The sequence below is a fragment of the Anolis sagrei genome, chromosome 2 (assembly GCF_037176765.1).
Source record: "Anolis sagrei isolate rAnoSag1 chromosome 2, rAnoSag1.mat, whole genome shotgun sequence".
Classification (NCBI taxonomy): Eukaryota; Metazoa; Chordata; class Lepidosauria; order Squamata; family Dactyloidae; genus Anolis; species Anolis sagrei.
Genome location: NC_090022.1, coordinates 138,148,391 through 138,174,230, shown reverse-complemented (window position 1 = coordinate 138,174,230; position 25,840 = coordinate 138,148,391). Strand labels below are relative to the sequence as shown.

The 25,840-nt window shown below is 43.3% G+C and overlaps 1 protein-coding gene across 2 annotated transcripts in view; it reads right to left on the bottom strand.

The window, feature by feature from the left end:
• ESYT1 (extended synaptotagmin 1) overlaps positions 1-25,840 on the bottom strand; it is a 74,134-nt gene that overhangs the window by 25,074 nt on the left and 23,220 nt on the right. For both annotated transcript variants that reach the window (XM_060764112.2, XM_060764111.2), the window contains exons 2-10: positions 7,594-7,635; positions 7,361-7,495; positions 4,635-4,708; positions 2,806-2,878; positions 2,048-2,137; positions 1,631-1,686; positions 754-877; positions 484-660; positions 194-276 (exon numbers count right to left, since the gene is read on the bottom strand). In XM_060764112.2, coding sequence (XP_060620095.1) covers positions 194-276; positions 484-660; positions 754-877; positions 1,631-1,686; positions 2,048-2,137; positions 2,806-2,878; positions 4,635-4,708; positions 7,361-7,495; positions 7,594-7,635 — 854 coding nt within the window. The remainder of the gene's footprint in view (positions 1-193; positions 277-483; positions 661-753; positions 878-1,630; positions 1,687-2,047; positions 2,138-2,805; positions 2,879-4,634; positions 4,709-7,360; positions 7,496-7,593; positions 7,636-25,840) is intronic.

Sequence of the window (25,840 nt, the reverse complement as noted above, 5' to 3'; positions counted from 1 at the left end):
CTAAGACAATCTAACCTTCAGAGTTGAAGCCATTGACCCTGAGACCGGGACCTAAACTGTCTGGACTCCATCACTAGTCTCACTCCTACCACTCTGCACCAGCAAAAAAAGCCCAACAGCTCGGTCTCCCAGTTCCTCATCCAACTAGCTCTCACTCCCCTGCTAAGAGCTGGAAACAGGACCAGCTGCTCACCTGCCCAAGAAGTCATCCTGGTCGGGATCCTTGTCAAAGAGCTCCACCTCCAGCTCCTGCCCAGGCACCTCGTGTACAATGAACTGTGGGGATAGTGAGGTGGGGGTCAGAGCAGACAGGGCCTAGTGCGTAGGCCAGTGGGGCCCTCTTCAGACAGAGAAAGGAAAGGAGTGAGAGCTGTGTTGCATGAAGAGGTAAAGCTAAGCCAGGAGGGAAGGGCAGAAAGGAGGCTGAGCATCTCCCTAAAGATCCGCACTGAAACGTTTCCAGTTTAGTCGGCAGCCAATTACCTCATACATCTCATTCCACTTGGGGTTGAGGTTTTCGTCAATGACTTTGCTGGTGAAGACCTGGGTTCCCACACGCACAACGGCATATGGGTCTGACTTGCCCTCAATCATCCCCTTGATGTACTTATCCTTGGACTGCAGGTCCTTAGCCTCCATTAAATAGACACGAACAATGCCCTGGAAGGGAGAAAATGGAAGGTGCCTCAGGTAAAGGGCTCAGACCCCAGAGGAAACACCTGTCCCTGTCACAGAAAAAAATGTCTGCCTTACCCTGGGAATTGGGGAGCGGAGCTGAGCTGCTTCATGGAGATCAGGAACCAGGGGGATGAGCAAGCGGTTGGGGAGGACCAAGAAAGAGGCAATGGAGTCCATGATCATGGTGTCAGACAGTGAGCTGCAGAGAAAAGTCTACAGTTTTATCATACAATATCCTTCATTCTGTCACACGATTTATCTCCTCTACAACAATGCTATCCTAGAAGAACTTCTCTTGCAACTACATATCCTTCCAATCCCCCAGAAACTACGACTCCCAGGTCTACTTCTCACTGAGCCACAGTGGTTCAAGTGGCGTCAGAATGCATTCCTTCCACAGTGAATTCTTCCCCTAAACAAGGTTTCCTTCCCATTATTATTATATTTATTATATAATTTATATGTCTCCCTCTCTCTGGTTGGGACCCAAAGAAGCTAACAACTTAAAAAGGGATATACAATAGTAAATATTAAAACAGAATTAAACCAATTCAGTTTAGTTAAATTAGCTGACCCCTCAGATTCTGTCTATAAAATTTTCCCAAACAGAAAGGACACAAATTTTGAAATGCTCAAGAGGTCTGCTTAAGCTGTTCAGGTAATAAACAGAACATCTTTTGAGTGTTTTGTTTCACTTGTGAATTTCACTGAATGCTACTACGTTTTTGCTTGTTGTATATAATTTCCCCATCTGTGTCCCTATTACTCAGCAACTCTGTCACCTCAGTTAAAGGAAACCCAAATAGCAAAATGGGGCATTGTAGCCTCTTTATGAGTATATTCTTGGTTTCTACTCCATTTTTCTTTTCACTGTTGAACATGTTGTACATGTTCCTCTTTGACCATCTCTAAGGATCCAAAAAAGTTTTAAGGCAACTCAAGAAACATATACCTCAGTCCAGGGATGTCCAAAAGGTTGGTCATTCCAGTCCAGTTAATGTCCAGAGTCTGAGAGGAAAGGAGTAAGGTTCAGAAGTTAAAACCAATCACAGAGCACTGGGTAGGAATGGGCAGTTGAGACTGGAGTGGGGAAATTGATCAGGGCTGAAGATAGCATATAATTCTTCTCCCAACATATTGTACTTGGCTACTATGGGGCCTGATCAGGAGGTTGGACTAGATGTCTCTTGTGGTCTCTCTATGATTCTATGATAACATTATCTGGGGAATTGGCAGCTATGGAATTGAGTGAAATTTAATTGGTTTTAATAAGGAACTTTTTGCCAGCTGCAGAATTAAAAGTTTCCATGAAACTGCTTCACATCAGTCTTTGTTGTTCAAGTGTGGGATATTGTGACAGAACACTTACTGGCCGGCGAATGAAGAACATGGTGAGCGCTCCTACAATTGGGACATTGCCAATGAGCGGCTCCAGGATCACCCGTAACATGCCATGCAACTGAAAGAAAAAAGGGAACACGCTGAGATCCACTTCACAGTCAACAGGATTTTCATTCCTCTTCTCAGAATCGAGCTCAGGATCCAACTGCAATGCCATTTGGCCCAACAATGCTTCTAGACATGTTACCAGCGATGCAGCTCCTAATGACAAACAGCAGAGGGCAATCTGCCACACTCCACTTAGCACAAAGGCAAGCTGAAGTCTCTTTTTGGGAACTGTGTGGGGATTTGTTATGACTCATGGCGTTTATGCAAGGAAAGGATACCAATAAAAGTCTCCACTGATCAAATATGGATGGTATGGCTTTTGTCTTCCCCTCCATGTGGTCACCAAGCCTTTGAATTTGGAATTTGTTGCCACATATCACGATTTCAGCCTCTGCATCTCAACCAAAAGAACCCAGATTAGCAAGCCCCCCCCCCCCCCCGTGGTGCAATGGGTTAAACCATTGTGCCTGCAGGACTACTGACCAATAGGTCAACGGTTCAAATCCAGCTCCACATGTAAGGAGAGAAGCCTCCCACAGGATGGTAAAACATCAAACATCCGGGCATCCCCTGGGTAACGTACTTGCAGACAGCCAATTCTCTCACACCTCAAGTGACTTGCAGCTTCTCAAGTCACTCCTGACAAGGGGAAAAAGCCTCTGCATTGATCCATCTTACCTGCATGCCTTTCACTCCTGCCTTACAGAAAAACTTCTTCACTTCCACGTCAATCTGGACATCACCCGCGTAGCTGTTATCCAAGGAGCAGGAGGAGAAAAGAAAGGAACCCAGATTAGCAAGAATGAGCAAACGTGAGCCTGTGGTAGTGGTGGGCAACTGTGGAAGAGCAGGGGACTACATTAGCCTCCCAGGAGACCTTGGAGGGCAACAAGCCCTTTCACTTGCTCCTACAAAGAAGAAAGAATAAATGCCCCAAACCCCAGATGCGCTCTCGAGGACATTCCCCCACATGTTTTGGGTCATTTTAGGCACAGGAGAGGCCTATTTTTAAATATCAGGAAGTGAATGCTATCCATGTCCTGTTTTTTCAGGTTTCTATTGGGTTTAAATTAGCCCAGGTAGGGTCAAAACATACTGGAAATATCTCTTGTCCTCCCTAGGCAAACAATAATGTGAACGTATTTTGTGAAAAAACTATTTGATCCCAGGAGGATATGTGGAGACCACTTCCAACTATGGCGGAAGTGGTCTCCACATATACCTCCAGATTGCATTTTGCAAAAGCAAATACATGAAATGAAACAAAACCCCAACCTCCTATAGCAGTGGCGCTCAACCTGTAGGTCCTCAGATGTTTTGGCCTACAACTCCCAGAAATCGCAGCCAGTTTACCAGCTGTTAGGATTTCTGAGAGTGGAAGGCCAAAACACAGAGGAAACACAGGTTGAGAACCACTGTGCTAGGCACACACCCCATGGGGCCTGCAGGGAGCACTTAAGTCAACCCTGGTGTAAGAAAATTGTTTTCTCTTAACACCTACCCATTTGGGGTGCTTGCTAAAAGACTGCTAATATTGAGATTGAAAACATTAATTTAAACTATAGGTCTCCTGCCTGAATGATTATGGGAGTTGTAGTCCCTAACATAGGTTTTACAAGGTCTGGTATGTTCTCCTGACCCATCTGAACCCCATCTGGGGGAGCAGACACTTGTGATGCCCATGTACCTTGGAATACCATGAATCTCTGTTCTGTTCGTAGAAAGGAAGTTTGCATGCCTCAAGGCTGGCTCGTGGAGGCTCAATCCATGGTCTTGTTTCACCTCCTAGTCAACATCTGTCTCTTTCAAAAGAAGGCCACCTAACAAAGGTCCAAGCTGGGCTACCCCAGCGGAAAGGAAATTGTCTTTCCCATTGCAATGCAGACCAGAGATCTTGGTGCAGAACAAAATTTGCCCTCAGGGAATGTGCTCTTTAAAAAAAAAGGTGCAGTCCACACCCAACTACCATAATACAACTCGTCAATGTGACAAATACTTTGCTAGTCTTGCAGTAACAAACACTCCATTTTCATGAGCTCTGGATATTGACACACTGGAACGTGTCCAGAGAAGGCCAACCAACATGGTGAAAGATTTAGAGGCACAGCCCTAAGAGGAGTGGCTTAGGGAGCTGGGTATGTTTAGCTTGGAGAAGAAAGGGTTAGCTGTGTTTAAATAATTGGAAGGATGTCATACTGAGGACAGAGAAAGCTTATTTTTTGCCATAGGCGCAAGGGATTCAAATTGTAATAAAAGAGATTCCACCTAAACATTATAGGAATGGTACAGCAGTGGAACAGACTGCCTTGAAGTGTGATGGGGGCCTCCTTCTCCAAGGATATTTAAGCAGAGGCTGGATGGTCATTTGTAAGGAGTGCTTTGATTGTGTGTTCCTGAATGGCAAAACAGGGGTTGAATTAGATGGCACTTGGGGTCTCTTCCAACTCTGTGATTCTATGCTCTGAAAATGGAGTTAACACAACAATATATAAAATAATCATATTCACCTGATATTTAGATCCAGCAAAATTTGCTTTTTGTTCTGGCCAGTGTGGACCTTAACTCCAATGACTCTGAGGGGCTGTAAGTAGAAGAAACATAGTTATTGGCATTACTCCCACCTTCTTTGCTATTTTCCTCAGTGTGTTTGGGCAACTAAGTAATTGGCTACGTATGCATGATTGCATTTGACTTTGATAACTATTTGGTTCCTGTCCAGTTCCTGGCTGGACAGGAACCAAAAAGTTTGATAATTATTTGAAACCTGTCCAGCCACCTCTGAGCGGGTCAGTCAATGTGAGAAAAGATGCTCTCCCTCTCTGGAATATAGGTTGCTAGTTAGGGCAACTGTTAAACAACTATTAAACAATAAATTGATAGCTGCACCAGTGAGATGCTAACACAGCACATTTCTATGTTCATTACAAACTTCGTTTTCTGTCAGTTCTTGTGGGTTTTTTCGGGCTATATGGCCATGTTCTAGAGGCATTTCTCCTCATTTTCTCCATTTCGTTTTCTGTGTGAGGAGCCCCCAGTGGTGCAATGGGTTAAATCCTTGTGCTGGTAGAACTGCAGACCGAAAGGTCGGCAGTCCGAATCTGGTGGCAGCGTGAGATCCCATGTGTCAGTAGTCTCCCACAGGATGGTAAAAAACATTCCAACATCCCCCAAGCAACATCCTTGCAGATGGCCAATTCTCTCACACCAGAAGCGAATTGCAGTTCCTCCTAACACAAGAAAAAATTATCCGTGTGTATGAAAAAGTCAGGAAAAGGTAAGGAAAAGCTCTCCTTCTTTATTCATACAGAGAGAATGTGGTATGATAGCTATAAGATGAAGCTCTGCTCATGAGCACAGATTGAAAAAATGGACTTCTTTGGATTACAACCTCCAGCTAATATAGAGTGGTAATCTGAAAAAAAATATTTCCTCCCAGAAAGAATAAAACAAACCTGCTGGATTCATTTGGTTAGGATCACAAGACCATAGTCTATGGGATCAGTGTGTCTGTTTCTGTATGTATGTATGTATGTATGTATGTTCCTGGTTTCAATGGGGAGAGAAATACACCAGATCTAAACTGGTATCATTAACAGACTTGATCTTGGAATAGGGAAAGGATGCTCTGGGTCTAAGAAATGTAAGGCTATCCCTGACAAGTTCACAGGACAACTTGTTTCTGTAGCCCCAACCTATGGAGACACCACGGGTGGTACTCCCAATGCCCACAAAGATTTTCACAGGAGCTGTAGTGTAATGCATCTAGAGGAAGTCAACTTTAACCTCCAAACTGTACCAACTAATTTCTATAGGAAAACGCTACATGGATCATGTGATTTTAATATTTATACAAGGATGTTTTTAATGCTTTGTTTTAATGTTTAAATGTTGTTTTTGTCTTATGTGTAATTGTTTTAATACTTTTAATTTATAGTTATATGTTAGTGTTTAATTATTATGATTTTTTCTTTCTATATGTATATGGCATTGATTTTTTGCCATTAATAGGTTGTAAACCACCTTGATCCCCCCCTCTTGCTCCCCACCCCACCCCAGGGTGAGAAAGGTGGTATTTAAATCTAGTAATTAAATAAATACATATGCCACCATTCTTTTGATAAATGTATTTTACAGTGATTTTTCACTTTCTAAGAACAGAAGATCAAAACACCAAACCTAAGGGTGTCATAAAACCAGCATTCAAATATAGTAGTCAAGAGGGATAAATAAGGAATGTGGTAAGAGCTACCTAAGTCTACAGTAGACATTGGTTGTGCTTTTCAGGGGAATCTGAGCTTTTAAAATATTCTCAACCCCTGGATCCTACTCAGTGTCCAGAAGACTTTTAAAAAACAAAATACAACTGCATTAAGAGAAAGCTAGTATAGAAATGCAGTACATTAGTGAGTAATAAACAAAACACTGAGTCTTCCTTCAGAACTAAATTTGAGAACAAAATTGCAGATATGTGGGCTATTATGTAGCTCTACATCTAATGTGGAAACAGGAGGAGCATAAATGAGATAATGATTATATGTCTAAACTAAAAGAGGAGGATGTGAGATTGTGGCTCTCAGTCCATTAATATAGGATCACCACAACCTGAGGAACAAAAATAATCATTATGCAGCAAAATTGTAAAATTCAATAACACTAATTGTACTTTTTGCAGTGATACAAAATGTGCCGGTAGCATTATAAAAGAAAAGAAGGAATGCAGAGAAAATCTGCAAGAAAAGCAAACACAAACGCTGATATTACTGACAGTGTCCCAATGTTGGCTGCAATAAAAGATTTCTTTGCAGCTACCACTGCTGCGGAATAGGTTCTTATACAGGCACATAACCGTTGCCATAAGTCAACAGGCAACCTGAAGGCACATGAACACACAATGTACAAATTGTAGTTATGCTTTTGGAAAAACAAACAAACAAATCCTTTATTGTTCACTTTGGTGTAAAAAAGTGAGACAAGAGTTGTTCACGCAAATAAGTAATTAAACAAATAATACTTATTTTTATGACTATTAACATCCGCCCTGTGTCTCCTTGGGGAGATAAGGTAGAATATAAATAAAGTTTTATTAACACAACTTTAGGGAAGGTTGGTATCACATAGAGAATTACACAGTCATTATAAATTTGAGAAAGATGAATATGTGACTGAGGTTAAATTCATTGTGCTTATCCTATGGGTTCCTCGTTTTGACTGAATAGTCTTCTGCTGACATTACCTTCTCTCCCATGTCAATTTTGGAAAAGGTGAAAGTCTGCAGATGGGTGTTGGAGGCCCGGATGCTTGGGGCGATGTTTTCCACCAGTAACTTCTCCATGTATTGGCCAAAGAACGGCCAGGCCTGGGCCAGAATCTGCCACCGAGAAAAAGAGATAAAGGTGCTGTTGTTAGTGTTGCCATGCAACCATGGCTGGGGAGAAACAGCTGGCAAGGATGCACCCCTTTTCTCACCTTGTTGAGCCATTCCGCTTTCTCAACATCTGGGAAGCTGACCTAGAAAGAAAAAGAAACACTGATTAGCTTCAAGGTTGTGGTCTCCTGAACACAATAGGAACTCTCCTGTCCCAACTCTCCATCTCTCTCTCTCTCTCTGACGCACACATGACTCCTACATCATTTGTCCTATATTTGGAGAAAGGCAAGATAAAAATACAGTAAATAAAATAAATATTCCTGTAAAATGTGTACAGCAAAATGTGCTGGAATTTTCCATTTATCTATGATTCTGATACACAAGATAAACCTTCTAATAGACAGCCTTTCTCAACCTAGTGTCTTCCTCATGCTTGTTGGGAATGATGGGATTTGTAATATAACACTTCCAGAGTGTACTAAGATGATTTAAATTAGGGACAGATTATCTTGTAAGGGAAGAAAATATTTTCTGGACTGAGGGTCAAATTCATTTTCAGAGATACACTTGGGGTCCCCAATTCAGAGCTGAGCTGGGCCAAAGTTAAAAGAGCAGAACTGAAAATAAGGTCATAGTTTAATCTGAAGTTCTCACTGTCACTTATGAAGCCATAGGAGAGGCAAGACAAGTGGGAAAACCATTTTAAACCTGGCAAAATAACAAACAACTGTGCCATGGGGAAGGGGGAGTTAGCGGCTCTGGCAGATCCTAGAGGACCAAGATTTGAGTTTCCTTGCCCAGATATACATTGGCAAGAGAGTCCCAACCATCCCCAAATCCCCAGTAATGTTGTGCTGTTGCTTTTTAAAGCCACTGGCTGAACTTAGCAGTGGGTGTGGGATGAGGAGTTTTTAGCAGCTTGCTCCACACTTGTCATGTCTTCCCAATACTGTCAGCATCCTTTTGTTGCTCCACACTTTGGCAAGTCATTCACCTCTAAGTAAATGACGCTCTTGGGAAAACATTATCATAAAGGTTGCAATTCGATATACACAAGTTACTGGAGGGGAAATCCCACTGGAGTTGGTGAGGCTTGCTTTGAATAGATAAGCAGAGAGAAAACTGTGCGCCTTGCAATGTCTTGCAATTTTGGATTGCACTATCTTATCCAGCTCCTTTTTGCACACACAACCCAAATAGCCCAAGGTGCAAAGGGCTGGCCTTGCTCAAATTCATAAGACCTTCTCCAAACACCCACAGTTCAAGACCCACAGAACAACCAGCAAGGCTATCAGGGGGTGATAAAGCGGAACAAATGGCTGGAATGGGAGGCCGAATGCCAAGCGAGTCCGTGCTGCTTAGTCACTCATTGTCCATCAGTGGATCAGCTGCCTGGTGAAGCAGCTTTCCTAATCTGCTGCCTGATAACTGAGATGGAGGGGCGGAAGGGGGAGGCAAGAGATGCAACTTGGGGGGATGACTGGTGACATGAGGAAAGCAGCTGATCTCCTTCAGATCCTCAAGCCACAGGTTTTTTTTTAACTTGAAGCCACACCCTTCTTGTTCCCCAGCAAAAGCACGCTATGGTTGAGGCTGAACAGTTCACAGGCTCATATGCACAGAAAGATGCTCCTGAAAAGCTGCTCTACAATTGTGACTCTAAGTCTGATTATGTGTGTGTGCAAGCATGTGTGCGCACGGATAAGGAGATGGTGGTATGTTACAAAAACTAGAACAACTCAAGTGTTGTTCACAGAGAAAACTGTGAGAAACCCATGATTTCTGACAGAATATAAATGGGTAGCTTGAAGGCGCTTTTATTTTGTTGCTCCACCATAAGAAGGTTAAGCCGTGGCCTGGATCAGGACCGCCACACAAAGATAGCAGAGGACCAAAACGAAGCCTAAGGTGGTTTTGCTTACAAACATCCAGGGGCTTTAAAAAACTCAAAAAGGATCAACTGAGGCTCTTCCTCTCTTTTTAGCCTCTTGAATGGAAGAAACAAATGGCTGTATGTATAGGCTTAAAGTCTCTCCTACTTTTTCATGGTGGTTTCCTTCTTATATGAGGTGTTCAGCTGCACGTATATGTATTCCTACATATGGCTGCCTCCAGTGGCACAGTGGGTTAAATTGCTGAGCTGCTGAACCTGCTGACTGAAAGGTCAGCAGTTTGAATCTGGAGAGCGGGGTGAGCTCCAACTGTTAGCCTCAGGTTCTGCCAACCTAGCAGTTTAAAAACATGCAAATGTAAGTGGATCAATAGATACCACTCTGGTGGGAAGGTAATGGCACTCCACGCAGTGATGTTGGCCACATTACCTTGGAGACATCTATGGATAACACCAGCCCTTCATCTTAGAAATTGAGATGAGCACCAATCCCAAGAGTCAGACACAACTGGACTTAATGCCAGGGGAAACCTTTACCATAGTGTTTAACATTATCTAGTGTTTAACATAAGGATAACTAAGCCCTGCATGAACCTGTCTGCTCATCTAATTATTGGAAGTTATATTATGTGTTCCATCACGTGGTCTCTCTCGAAACAGGGACCAGGAAGAGACATGGCAGTTGGTGGAGTCCATACTATTGGGGTGGTGGATCTGTCCTCTGTCTGAATTTTAAAACAGCAATCCTCAAAACAGCTTCAGCACATTTGGAAGTGCCTTCAAAAATCAGACTAAAACTCCCAGCAGATTTGTGGTTTAGCTGACATGGAAGCCGCTCAGAGGATTTCCCAGTAGTTGTGGTTGGGCTTTAAAACAAATCCTGGTGGCTGGCCTGCCAGTTGGCCTACCTGCCTCTCTGCCTTACAGCCCTCCCCACCAAGGTATCTGAGTGCCTTGGTAGGGTGGTCCTGATTTCATCTGTTCTGCTAGCGTTGTCGCTTGTTCATGCCAAATGTCTCTATACTCCTCTTTTCATTGAACACAGATCTGAAATTAAAGTGGTCTGGCAACCCTTCTGTTTTTAAGATGCCTCTACAATTGTTGCAATGTCTGATCTTTTTCTTGTATATACATACATACATACATACATACGTGTGTGTGTGTGTGTATGTCCAACTCTGGGATGCAAGCCTTCCATTTTTAAGATGCCTCTACAATTGTTGCAATGTCTGATCTTTTTCTTTTTTTAAAATACATACATATACACAATTCTCTCTCTCTCTCTCTCTCTCTCTCTATATATATATATGCAGTCATGCTGGCCACATGACCTTGGAGGTGTCTATGGACAATGCTGGCTCTACAGTTTAGAAATGGAGATGAGCACCACCACCCCAGAATTGGACACGACTAGACTTAATGTCAGGGGAAACCTTTACATTTAATCTGGTGTTTTTAATCAGACTTGGTACTTGGGGGAAATGCAAAACAGCCCAAGTGACACATATAAAAAACAAACCAACAAACAAGCAAACAGTTAATACAATTTTATCTTCATTTTCACCCCCTCCCCTCCGGTGCCTTCCCCCTTAGCATACATTTAAAGATGCATTTAAAGTGGATACAAGCATGTGAAGTAGATTACTGAGAATTTCAATTACGTCCCAATGTCATATATTGGATAGTACACAGTGAGTCAGGAATAACCCCATTTCCACAAAGGAAGGCTTGCTCTGAGTAGACATGACTAAGATTTTGGCTATTCCCCCAAATTGTTTTTCTCTACTCTGAAAATGCAGTGTTTCAGGAAACAACTCCCAATTCACAGTAGTTTATGCTGCACAGAAGAATCTGGCGCTTTTACAAAGAGCAAGTCTATGTTATTTTGGGATGTATTAATTGAGGAATCACAAGACAAGCAGAAAATGTAACCATTTTGCATAACTTGATACCAACACACTTGAAAGAGGCAAGATTCTGGGAAAAGGTACTGATGAGTTTACAGGAGAAGGATGAAAATATTGACTTCGTTAGAAGAACATGCTTGTATGTAAACACAAATCATACACACACAGAAGGGTGCAAAGTATCCAAGTTACAAACATCTGACTTACAAATGACACATAGTTAAGAACGGAGGTGAGACAACAGAAAGTGAGAAAAATCTACCCTTCCGAAGGGAAATTCACCCCTGAAAGAGTTATCATGGGGAAAAAGGTGTCTCCACTGAAGCTTTATTACTGATCCTTATTTCTACAACAAGCCAATTTTTTTCAAAATCCAATTATCACAGGGACAGCATGTGAGGTGAAATTTTCTGAACAGGGCACAGGCAGCAAAAGAAGCACCACAGGGGTGTTAACTCTTCCCTATGTGATCCAAAGTGTTATCTCTCTCTCTCTCTATGTATATATGTATATATTTGGCTGGGTTTCTACTTAACACATGTTCCAACTTATAAAAGTCGATTTAAGAACAAACCTATAGAACCCACCTTGCTCATAACTTGGGCACTGCCTGTATATCCTTCAGTTAAGTAATCTAGATTATATTCTTCACTGCCGATTTATGCCAGCCCTACAAAATGTGGGGGGTTTTCAAGGCAAGGAATATGCAGAAGTAGTTTTCCCAGTTCTTTTTTCTGAAATATAATCCTTGAAACAAAACAAACCTTGCCCTATATCTTCAAACTGAAGAAAAACTTAAACCAGGATTGGATATTGCAAAAGCATGAAGTCCTGTGTGGGGGCTTCCTTTGGGACCCACACTGACCCCTCAAAGGTCCTGGCATACTTGCCAATGTTTTTTTCATCCTAAAATTATGTTGCAGCTATTCAACAGACTTCAGGATGTCAAAACACTAATTTGTGTTGTACAATGGGTGTGTCCTACTTTTTAAAAATCCACAAAATACAGCCTCTGGACATTGAAGATGTGCCTCCCGCTGGTGAAATACATGAGGAAATGGCTGGAATCCTTTCTGCGTACGTTTTAATCCATATGCAGTTGTAGGGTTTTCGGGGGATATGGTTGCATTAAATGGTATTCCACAAGCATAATCCTTTTGCATGGTCTTAAATCCTATTGTGAGTTGTGTCTAAATTAGAGTAGAACTGATGAATCCTGATGAATGATATACTGACTCGCCAATCAACAACCGATTCAATGGGCCTACTCCAGTAACAGGATCCCAACCATGCAGCTGCACATACTGGGGTGCCAGTGTATGCTAGTGTACCACTTTATTCACTCACATTGCAGAAAAGCCACTGGGCTTTCCTACACCACAGGACAATAAGAGGCTCACTGGCAGATACTAAATTGATGGTACAATGTAGACAGCAGAAGGGCAGTGCGTTGCAACTCATACATGGATGACACAGGGCTCATGCCAGATCCCAGAAAACATCTTACTTGATGGAATCTTAAGATGCCAGAGTGCAAATCAACAGGGACTTTAGTAGATTGTGTGTAAGAGAAGATGTAGCCCTGGGACTTTAAGAAGACCAAAAGAGCCCTGCAAGATCAAACCAAAGGTCTATCTAGACCAACATTTTGTTCCCAACCAGTTGCACCAAGATAAAACCTCCAAAGCTGAGTGTGAAGGAAACCACACCCTCCTCCTGATGTTCCCCACAACAGACAGAGGAATACTAACCCCGAATACTGAGGGCAATGTATAGCCATCACCACAAAAAGCCATTGATCACATTACTCATCAGCCACCTGTTTAACCTGCTATTAGAGCTGTTTTGGTTGGTGGTCTGCAACTACTTGTGGTGGAAAATCCCAAAATTTAGTAACAAAGCCTTGGATAATAGAGTAGGCCCTTGGTATCTGATGGGGTTTGGTCCCAGGACCCCTCATGGATACCAATATCTATGGATGCTCAAAGTCCTTTATATGCAGTAGTGTAGTAAAACTGTAAAATGACAAAAGCGGTGTTTGCTTTTTGGATTGTGTTTTAATGTTTTCAAACCATGAATGGTGGGATCCATGAATGCAGAATCTGTGGATATGGAGCACCGATTGTACCATATGACATTCCCCTATCCTATCACTTGTCCATGGTGCTTGCCTCTTTATTATTTGACCTTCACGCCTCTGAATCACCCTGCCGGCTTCCATTTTTAAAAGCCCAGTTTAAAAAATAACAACGAAACCTTGGCAGCAAAACAAATTCTTGGCACGGAATGTGGGTCACCTTGGTGCAGATACTGGGATGAGAAGAGGACTTATTTTTTGGCTCAGGAAGCATAAATCTCTGTCTATGGTTTACGTAAAAATACTCGTTCCAGGAAAAGAAGATCCAGCAGGCGGATGCTAACTTTTTACTTCCATGCACTTGAGAAAGGACACTGCAAAAAGGCAATACTGGGCGCTTTCTTGCTCATGGTGAAACATCCTAGTTAATGAACAAAGTTGCATTTAGGAACTACAATGCTCACATCTCCTCAATTAACAGGGTTGCTGACCTTGCTTAAAATAGAGTGGTACCTGGAAGTTGTTAAGTCCAAAAAGTAACTTTCCAGGTTTGGGGTTAATTATAACAGTATCTGGCCGGTAGGAAAATGTGGTATTCCTATTTATGGAACACATACATGGAGGATGGAGGGAACTAACTGAAAAGAAAACAATGAAAGCTGGTTTGAGGTGTAGGAAGATGGCACAGACAAGATGTGAAGCGTATGAAGCCTGGCAGCTGCTCCCCGGCAAGGCGTCTGGCACCCGCTCCCCACTCGGTGACGCTTCTGCGTTCCGATGCCATACCTGGTTTGTTGCAGCTGACTTCCTGCAGTTAAACTGCTATGGCAACAAACAAATACACAGGTGCCTGAGTGCAGATGGGGAAGCAACCGCAGGCCCTTGCAGCTTAATCAGAAACCCAAAACCAGTCAAAATGAAACCAACCAACACCCCCTCCACACTTCATTAATCTAGATTTCTTTGGTTTTAGCACCAATTCTGGATTACAGTGTGATCTCCCTGCCACCGTATACAGGATATGTTCCAAGACCCCCGTGGAAACCCGAAATTATGGATAATCGTGAGTCCTCTATTTTTACAATAGTTAGGCCAGTAGCATATCACAGAATCACACTGAAGGAGCTAGAAAAGCCCACAAATGTTTCCAGGGGGAGATATCTTTTGGAGTGTGGAAATTGTGGATATTGAAGCCATGGTTAAGAGAGTTTATCGAATATCATAAGAACATCATTTATTTATAATGGAGCCCCGGTGGCGCAATGGTTAAACCCTTATGACGGCAGGACTGCTGACCGATAGATCAGCAATTTGAACCCGGGAAGAGCGGGTTGAGCTCCCTCTGTAAGCTCCAGCTCCCCATGCAGGGACATGAGAGAAACCTCTCACAAGCATGGTAAAAACATCAAAACATACGGGCATCCCTTGGGGCAGTGCTCTTGCAGACAGCAAAGGCTCTCACACCAGAAGCGACTTGCAGTTTCTCAAGCCACTCCTGACTTGAAAAAAAAATTATAATATCAGACAAAGGACAAAAAAACACAACACTATAAATATACATAAACTCCCCAACAGCCACTGTCCATCTCAGCATATTTTAGGTGAACTAGGTTTTACAGATGTACAGAGGCAGGTAAGATAATAATAATAATAATAATAATAATAATAATAATAATAATTACAGTTGGCATCAGTGCAGCACCAATCTCTGGAAGACTAGTAAGAGATTTCTGACACCAATTATTATTTTTTAAAGCAGAAACACATTTATCTCGTTGCATCTTATATTGTTAATAGGAAAGAGATATTAGGATACTCAGGCATGGATTTTCAGCAGCATCAGCTGGTGGCTTTCAAGTCAATGAGGGGGCGGGGGATCCCTGGCAGGCTTTAATTTGAATTTTTATAGTATCTACTGGGATTTGGTTCCAGGAATCCTCATGGATAGCAAATCCATGGATATTCAAGTCCCATTATGTACAATGGCATGACATAGTGACATATAAGGGGTTTAGGCAATTGCGGTGGTGCAATGGGTTAAACCCTTGTGCCGGTTGAACTGCTGACTTGAAGGTCGGTGGTTTGAATCTGCGAGATGGGGTGAGCTCCCGTCTGTCAGGTTCAGCTTCCCATGCGGGGATATGAGAGAAGCTTCCCACAGGATGGTAAAACATCCAGCCATCCCCTGGGCAATGTCCTTGCAGATGGCCAATTCTCTCACACCAGAAGCAACTTGCAGTTTCTCAAGTCACTTCTAACATGATAAAAATATTTTATTTAAAATGGAAAAAACAGGGTTTGCTTTTAGGAATAATTATTTTAAAAATATTTCCAAGCTGTGGATGGTTGAATCCATAGATGTAGAACCTGTAGACATGAAGAGCTGGCTATATTTTGGGGATAGAGTTCAGCAACTGGATTATCACTCTTCATAGTTAATACCAGCATCGGACCCAAGCTTCCAACTCTGACTTGGTAGAAGGGAAGAAGCTATGCCTCCTGAATGCAGGTGAAACTGCCCAAGTTTCTGCCCAATTAAGGTCCCTGGTGAGTCTAGCCAGGACTGGAGGATCTTAGGGGAGGTTTGCAAACACCAACGTTGCATTTCCATATCCCAACAAAGGCAGAAATGGCCAGAAGGCTTTTTTTTTCAGCTTACAACATGCAGGAAACTTGCTATGATTTTAAAGGTACAGATGATTCAAGGAATTATCCAGATTTTCAATGTCAAAAAATATTGGACATCCTCTTGAGGCCACAAGAGTAACTGATGCTGCTCATATGCTACCCACGAGTCATCTTTTGCCCACTCGCAGTCTACTCACTCATAGGAAGAACCAAGTGGGAGCAAAGAAGCAACTAGTATATTTGCTTGAACATAGCAAGTCAATTCTGACTTCAGATTTTGAGCAAATACAGCTGTTCAGATTCAACACATTATTTGCCCAGTGATCTTAAAAAATTGTATTTAGAAAGGTCAGAATAAGAACTGAGGAAAAAGTAGGAACATAGAGCTTGGGATATAGCTTCCTGAGTTGCTTGCTGATCTCAGGACTTCATCTCACTAGAGAAGTGCTTCTCAACCTGTGGGTCCCCAGATGTTTTGGCCTACAACTCTCAGAGATCCCAGCCAGTTTACCAGCTGTTAGGATTTCTGAGAATTGAAGGCCAAAACATCTGGGGACCCACACATGGAGAACCACTGATCGAGAGAATGAATCTACTTTAAATCTGGTTTCTGCCTCCTGCAGAATTCCAGGGTTTGTAGTTTAGGGTTGCTGTTAAAAGCTCCTCCCTAAACTACAAACCCCAGAATTCTGCAGGAGGCAGAAACCGGATTTCAAGTGGATTCATTCTCTAGTGTGATGAGGTCCTCAAGAGAAGTTCTAAAACAAACCTTGGGAAACCGAGAAAGCAGTAGACTGGATGAGGAAATCATATGAATACATGCTTTTCTGTTTCACAACCCAGAGATGTTGTGTTGCTCCAAGGAAGAACACAGCCTTCCTATTTCAAAAGTCCTGCGTTGTGAATCAAATTCCTCGCCTTTACATTGACGAAGAGCTCCACAAAACCCCTCTGTCTAAAAGGTATCCATTTCATAATCTAGAAGGCCACAGTTTCGCCACATTTCTGCACAATGGGGAAGACGGCAACCCAGGCTCAGAGAAAGAGTCCCTTTCATCCAACCAGAGACAGTGGCCTTTCTCTGTTACGAAGAAGAGTCTCTAAATGTGTCGACAGGCTGACCAATACCGCAGACAACAGCCACTCCAGAGGTCTGTCTTGTTCCCTGCAATGATAGGAAAGAACATGCAGGGCAGAAGCCATTAACAGACTCCTCCGTCCTTAAGAGACAAAGGGAGGCTCTGTTCCACAAGCCGCAACAAGGCAATGGGGGTTGCATACAAGGCAAACTGAAAAGATCACAGCCATCGGTGCTCCCAGCTGTGATCCAGGGAGGCAGCTGGGCTCCAGATTGTCAGGCTGCCACCCTGACACCTTTCTTGTTCAAACCCCTAAAAGCAAGGCAAGAAAGCCACAAAAAATCCCCTAAGCCAAGAGAGGCAGTCTCTTCCGAGCAACTGCTTCGTTTCCTCTCTACTCAGGAAAACCATCAAAGCAGAGGCAGAAGGAAAGGAGGGGGGATGTGCAACCAAGGACAGAAAAGTTGTTTATAGCACCGGTTGTTAGAAGAACACTCCCCGTTAGACTCCAAGGGCAGAGCATAAAGACTCAGGTCCAAGGCAAAATCTGTGTCACTGCTCAAATCTTTCTTGTGCAATCTCACATAAGTAAGCCTACTGTGTTTATTCACCAACTGAGTATGTTTCGTTTTTGTTTCTTACTATCAAGCTGCTCCTTGCTGGTTGCTTATTCACTTAGTCATCTGCAGAAGGTTTACCAACTCCTCTTTATAAAAGAATATGGTTCACTGGGGGAGAGTGTTGGACTAAGGCTCTGGGAGACCAGGGGATGAATCCTTGCTCAGTTGTGGAAATGCCCTGGATGGCATTGGCCAACTCACACTCTCTCAGCTTCAGAGGAAGACAAGAACTAACTCCCCCTGAACAAATTCTGCCAAAAATCCCTCCATTATAGGTTCACCTTAAGGTTGCCGTAAATCAAGGTTTCCATCCTGGGCCCGGTCCTGTTCAACATCTTTATTAATGACTTAGATGAAGGGTTAGAAGGCAGGATCTTCAAGTTTATAGACGACACCAAATTGGGAAGGATAGCCAATACTCTAGAAGACAGGAGCAGAATTCAAAACCATCTGAACAGATTAGAGAGATGGGCCAAAAATAACAAAATGAAGTTCAACAGTGACAAATGCAAGATACTCCACTTTGGCAGGAAAAACGAAATGCAAAGATACAGAATGGGGGACACATGGCTCGAGAATAGTACGTGTGAAAAAGATCTTGGATTCTGTGGACAACAAGTTAAACAAGAGCCAACAATGTCATGCAGTGGCAAAAAAAGCCAATGGGAATATGGCCTGCATAAATAGGAGTCTAGTGCCTAGATCCAGGGATCCCCTCTTCTGCCTTGGTCATACTACACCTGGAATACTGTGTCCAATTCTGGGCACCACAATTGAAGGGAGATGTTGACAAGCTGCAATGTGTCCAGAGAAAGGTGACTAAAATGATCAAGGGTCTGGAGAACAGGCCTTATGAGGAGCGGGCATGTTTAGCCTACAGAAGAGAAGGCTGAGAGGAGACATGGTGAGGGCCATGTGGGGGAAGTCACAGGGAGGAGGGAGCAAGCTTGTTTTCTGCTTCCCTGGAGACTAGGATGCGGAATAATGGCTTCAAACTACAGGAAAGGAGATTCCACCTGAACATTAGGAAGAACTTCCTGACTGTATGAGAGAGCTGTTCAGCAGTTGAACTCTTTGCCCTGGAGTGTGGTGGAGGCTCCTTTGGAGGCTTTTAAACAGAGGCTGGATGGCCATCTGTCAAAGGTGTTTTGAATGTGATTTTCCTGCTGCTTGGCAGGGGGTTGGACTGGATGCCCCACTAGGTCTCTTCCAACTCTATGATTCTAAGGTACAATATGAAGGTACACAACAACCTTACACAGTTTTTTTTTTTTGCTTTGTGGTCAAAAAGTGAAAACACAATACAAGAAAGATACACAATTATGCATGTGTTTTTGTCTACATTTCTCATAATCTCACAACACTGGCTCTGCTGGTAAGGACTGATTGGAACTACAGGACAAATAAATAAAATCTAAACCACCCCATTGCTGGTTTACGAAATCCATAAGGATGGAGACAGATAATATTGGAAATAGGGTTGTGTGGGTGATTATGAAATTGTGCAGAAGCAAAGGAAAATAACAGCTGATGGCCAAAGATTGCAAAATGGTTATTTTTAGAGATATGTACAAATATTGATAAAGCTGGAAAAGAGAGATAAATGGGTTGGAATGGCAAGAGTTTACATTATCCTTGAGTACAGAGGAGGCAGGATTATGACTGGTGCCTTGGGACACAATTCCCCTGTGCACACCTCACTGAAATGGAGCGAAACATATAAACAGCCCTCCCAAGGAAGCTTCACTCATCTCAAGAAGAAGGCAGGGATTTTCTCCAGGGATTGTACAACCCTGACTATAAAAACAGCCACTGTATTAAGTGCCGTGGAAAGGTTGTTTAGATTTATCACACCTCCTGTTCTCTATCCCCCAACACAGGCAAAGGCTCTCTGCATCAATGGAGTCGGAATACACAGTTTGAAAATACCTCCCTACCAAACAAATATTGATTTTGCCATTTATATAAGGCACATCATTCTACTATTCCATTATGTATAATAAGTGACTTGAGAATCCACGAACTCTGGTATTCTATGGGGGTTCCTGGAATCACACCCCAGATACCAAGATTTCATTGTATAATATTAAATCTCTGGGAGATGATGCAGTTTAATGGTTACCGTGTTGAGGCCCAGAGTGCAGCAACACAGCTATAAATGCATATCCTGGATTTATGCACTTTTGACTATGATATATTTATGTTTAGGTGTCATGTGTCATAATCAGTCATGTCATGCAACTATAACAACAGCAAGAATACCCCTGTGGGCAGCAAAATCAGGCAATTCCAACTGGATTCCCCCAACGAGGGTCTTCCTCCAGAGGCAAACTAAGAAGGGGCAACTTGGAAGTCCCTGAACAGAAAAAAAGTGGAGTTGGCAGATCAAAAGACAACCTGGCAAAATGGAAGAACCCTCCACCTTGTGTGATTGTGGAGTAGAACAAACAACTCTGCACCTGTATGCTTGCCCACAATGCCATGTCTCCTGCATAGGGGAAGACCTGTTTAAAGCTACAGACAATGCGGTTTCTGTTGCCCATTTTTGATCTGAAATTATTTAGCTGCTTGTGCTCTCTTATTTTATCAGTTTTATACTTATTTATTTATGCAATGCTTTTGACATGAAATAAAAAAGACCCCTCTGGTACTGACACATGGCCAAAAGGGGGGAGACAGGATGATGGAAGGGAACATGAACCAGCCATAAATCTCAATTACAATAATAGAATCTTAGTGTTGGAAGAGACCTCATAGGACATCCAGTCCAACCTCCTGCCAAGAAGTAGGAAAATCGCATTCAAACCACCCCTGACAAATGGCATCCAGCCTCTGTTTAAAAGTCTCCAAAGAAGGCGCCTCCACCACAGTCTGAGGCAGAGAGTTCCACTACTGAACAACTTCTTCCTAATGTTTGGGTGGGATTTCTTTCCCTGTAATTTGAAGCCATTGTTTTATTGTGTCCTAGTCTCCAAGGGCAGTAGAAAACAAGCTTGCTCCCTCCTTCCTATGACTTCTCCTCACATATTTATACATGGCCATCATATCTTCTCTCAGCCTTCTCTTCTGCAGGCTAAATTGCCCTCATGTATGGGAATGGGACTCTGGTATGTGGGAAAGGGCTAGCTAGCATCAGAGGATTTCAGTGATTTATGACATTGTAGGTAAAACCCTATATATATGGGCTGTACTACAAGATCCTTGTATTCCGAACAATAAAGAAGTATGGTATCTTCAGCCACTGTGCATCTTATTGTAGTCTTTTGAGAGAAGACTAAATCCAGAACAACACAGCAGAAGCAAAGGACCATTACACTATGTAGGGAATGTGCTAGTCCCCTAATCTCCACTTACTGGGTTACCACTGCTGCAATTGACAGAGCTCAGTTCCCCAGTTGCTTAGGAAGCAGTGGCATCCTTATATGTGAGTGATCTCCAGAACAAGACAGAACAGCAATAGATACTCTGTTTATTCTGGAATTCCTCACACAGTACCGAAAGTGTGGTGCTTACGCATGTGTAAAGTTGTAACAAGATTCCAGCCATGAAATTAGGCTGCATTCCCAAATATACCAATACAATGGGCTGGTTGGTCTTACATCTGCTACATTCTCTCAGCCTGATCTATCTCAAAGGGTTATTATTGTGAGACTACAGTCTGGACAAGGAAGAACCCTGCATCATAGCTTTTGCTCACAGGATAGGAATGCAACTAATTAAGAAAACAGTGCATTCCATATTTTTCCCATTATGCATCACTATTGCAACAGAAGGGGAAGGAACAACAGTAGAAACTAAAAACCCAGGCAAAGGTAGAAGGAAATTATTTTGAGGTGATCTTCCTTCCCCCACATGTTCAATCCTAGAACAAAGTGCAGCCCCGTCTCACATAATTGGGCTGACTTTGGCTCTGTATGCAGAATACTTAATTGTCTGGAAGCAAACAGCCACATAAAATCAGAACCCAGCATCACAAATCAGTTAGTCCTGGGATAATAACCTCTATAAACAGTTCTGATCTGTCCCTGGCTAAGTTAGAGTGTGGAGTGAGTTTAGCAAGTAGTTATCAGGTCATAGACAGATCAAAGGCTTTTGATTGCCTTCTAATTCCCTCTATGACATTTTACTTAATAGAAACACAAGCGGGATTATCACCCCTGGGGGAAATTCACAGTTCTCTGGCAGCATTCTGTAATAGACTTAATTGTCAGGGATCTGCATTCTTCACCCAGCTCTGTGGGTTGGGCTGACTGTTGTCATTCCTCTTTCATTCAGAGGAAGAGCCTTCCAGGTGTTGTTGAACTCCAGTAACCAGCATCTCTCACCACTGCTTATGTTGGGCATGGCAAATGAGAACGTTACATAAAGCTCATCCCACTTTACCGCAACTATGATATCTTCAAGATAGGAAACCAAGTATTTGATTCTAGTTACTGCAAATCACAGCAATGGTATCTCAAGACACTTATAAACAATTGAACTTGAATGATGTCCAGAAATTATACTTGGATTTTAAAGGAAGCTATGGAAAAATATTTCAGTTGGGAGGCGCAACCTATCTCAGTCACTCTGCAAGCATGGGAAATATCTGAATGGCACAAAACCCTGTGTCCAAAATCCCTCGTGCCAGCACCACGAAAAGCTTCCATTTTCCTGCCCCTTTCCAGGGTCACTGCCAAAACCAAGCATTCTTTAGTTCCAGCTTGGCAAGCCTTCCATAATCTGTCTGACCCTAGAACAGATTTCTGGAGAAATTCGACCTGTTCAAGACAAACTAAGAACCGTATCATTCTGGAGCTGCTCCAATGGAAAGGAATTACGATAGAAGGGCCTAGACAAAAATGAGACACAGAAAGGGAGTTTTGGGTAATTGCAGAGAACTTGATTAATTTACTGCACAATTTCAATCAGGCCTTGGATTGAGGCCCAAAGTACACAGAGAAAGAGGGATGGGAGCAAAGGACCATCTGTTCCTGAGAAAGGAAACTAAGCAACTCGGGTGGAGCAAAAGCCAGCAGGATGAGGAGGGACCAGGCCAAGAGACTATTTGCAAACAGAGTCTGGGCACCTTACAACAAGTCTTTCAGGTTGCACACTTTAGGGGAAGGTATGCATCAGAGAAAAGCCTGGTTTGCTGGATAGCTTGCTTGTTATTGAGCTTCTCGTTGAGAAAACACTAGGAAGTTTCCAAATATCTCAGGGTTCCCTCTACGATACTTTTGGGTGTGTGAGGAGGGTTAAATAATATATCATCAGAAAGGTTCAGTATGGGGCACTGGAGGCAAACAAAGCTTCCCCATATCTATCAGTGGAGGGCCTCTGCTGGACTGGGATCCCTTTTGAGGTAAAATAAGCACCATGGAAAAGCAAGCCAACACTATTCACTGACCCAATCAGCTTGTGAGGGTTGGAGAAATGCAGAACCCATGTGTAAAATGTACAGGGATACACAAGGTAGATTACAAAAGCCACTGCCCCCTCTGCCCCACTATTTTAGCTTTGCCTCAAGACTATTTCAACGAAGCCTGTAAGTGGGGAAAGGAGTGCCAGGAAGCAAACACAGTCCAGATCCCCTTCCAAACCTGCCAGGCTTGTTCTAGGAGGACTAGATTGACTGTCAAAGTGTTTGCTTTCCTAAATGAGGAAAACAAATTGAACACACATCGGGCTACGGCAGGTTTCTCTCTTGGAAAAAAACTTGGCTGGGATTCAAGGCTTCTAACCAGCTTACAGACCTCATCACACTAGAAAATGAATCCACTTTAAATCTGGTTGCTGCCTCCTGCAGAATTCTGGGGTTTGTAGTTTAGGGAGAAGCCTTCAACAGCTTCACTAAACTATAAACCCCAAAATTCTGCAGGAGGCAGAAACCAGATTTAAAGTGGATTCATTCTCTAGTGTGATATCTCAGTAAGACCCTGAATCAGCTGCCGGTCTCGTGGTCTCATCATTGCCCTGGGCGAGTCTCATTGCTCAAGGCTGGCTCAGGGTAACATGCTAAGAGCAAGGACCTAGAGTCATACAAAGAACAATTCACATGTATTTGGAGAGGAGTGACACTTGGTGGTCTGTCATGACTCTGGGCTTGTGTTGCTCTCTGCTACAGATATACCTGGATGAAAAGAGGCACAACAGCTATGCCACAGTTACACACACACAAATGCCACACACTCTCCGCACCAAGCCTGAGGTTTCAGCCGCAAAGGAACCCAACATTAGGAAGCATCAGACACGAAGTGTGCGTGGGTGGATGGACCTGGGCAACGAATGAAATCAACAGTCACACAATCTTCAAGCAGGGAAGGAAACAAGAGACTTGCCACTGCCTGCTTTCTCATATCAAGAATGATTTGCCTGGTTTGTTGGTGGCTGCCTAGGAACCACATTGCTATTATAGCCATTTAATGCTTCAGGCTTTTAAACATTAAACTAATGTTTTTCCTGCCATTGCAAAACAGCTGACATTATAAGGCCCCCCCTTGGAGGACTATTTTACTCCATCATCCTATTCTGAGGAAAGCATGCGTGTTTAAAGTGTTTTCCATTGCTGTGGCTTTCAAAGACGTAGCCATGTTAGTCTTTTGTGGAGTTCAAATGTGTGAGAGGGATGAAATGTAAAAAGCAGCATTTTTCTGGATCCTGTTCTTTATAGCTAGGATGTCTTTTGCTGACCCTGGCCTGAAACTGAGCTAACTCAAGAGGAGAAATGTTAATTTCTACCCACACTCACTAACCAATGAATCCATGTAGACCTCCCCATAACCTGCCTCAGTACTTAGGCGATCCCTCGTTGGACGAGTAAGATGGTCTTCCATTATGGATTTCCTTGTGGGTCCGTATGTGGCTGTGGAGCCCTATTCTTGCTCTGCATCTTCTTCCGCAGTGAGGGCATTGGTTTCCAGGCGGAAGGCGGTCCCGGTCGGGGTTGGCTTGACGTGCCTTCCTCCTGGCACGTTTCTCTCTTTCACCCTCCACTCGTGCCTCCTCAAATTCTGCAGCACTGCTGGTCACAGCTGTCCTCCAGCTGGAGCGCTCAAGGGCCAGGGCTTCCCAGTTCTCAGTGCTTATGCCAGAGTTTTTAAGGTTGGCTTTGAGCCCATCTTTAAATCTCTTTTCCTGTCCACCAATGTTCCGTTTTCCGTTCTTAAGTTCGGAGTAGAGCAACTGCTTTGGGAGACGGTGGTCAGGCATCCGGACAACGTGGCCGGCCCAGCGGAGTTGATGTTGGAGGACCATCGCTTCAATGCTGGTGGTCTTTGCTTCTTCCAGCACACTGACGTTTGTCCGCTTGTCTTCCCAGGAGATTTGCAGGATTTTCCGGAGGCAGCGCTGATGGAATCGTTCCAGGAGTTGCATGTGACGTCTGTAGACAGTCCACGTTTCACAGGCATATAGCAGGGTTGGGAGGACAATAGCTTTATAGACAAGCACCTTGGTCTCCCTACGGATGTCCCGGTCCTCAAACACTCTCTGCTTCATTCTGGAAAATGCTGCACTTGCAGAGCTCAGGCGGTGTTGTATTTCGGCATCGATGTTGACTTTGGTGGAGAGGTGGCTGCCAAGGTAGCGGAAATGGTCCACATTTTCTAATGTTACACCATTGAGCTGTATTACTGACATTGGGGAGGGATTGGCTGGTGACTGCTGGAACAGCACCTTGGTTTTCTCAATGTTCAGTGACAGGCCGAGCTTCTCGTATGCTTCTGCGAAGGTGTTTAGAGTGGCTTGTAGATCTTCTTCTGAATGCGCACAGACGACATTGTCATCAGCATACTGGAGTTCTATAACAAATGTTGTTGTAACCTTGGTTTTGGCTTTCAGTCTGCTGAGGTGGAATAGCTTGCCATCTGTCCGATAGATTATTTCCACTCCGGTGGGAAGCTTCCCATCAACAAGGTGAAGTATCATAGCGATGAAGATGGAGAATAGAGTTGGGGCAATAACACATCCCTGTTTGACACCGGATTCCACTTTAAATGGGTCACTTTGGGAGCCATTGCTGTCCAAGACTGTTGCCATCATGTCATCATGGAGGAGCTGCAGGATGTTCACAAATTTGTTTGGGCACCCGATTTTGTGGAGGATGGTCCAGAGAGCGCTGCGGTTCACTGTGTCGAATGCCTTTGCAAGGTCGATGAATGCC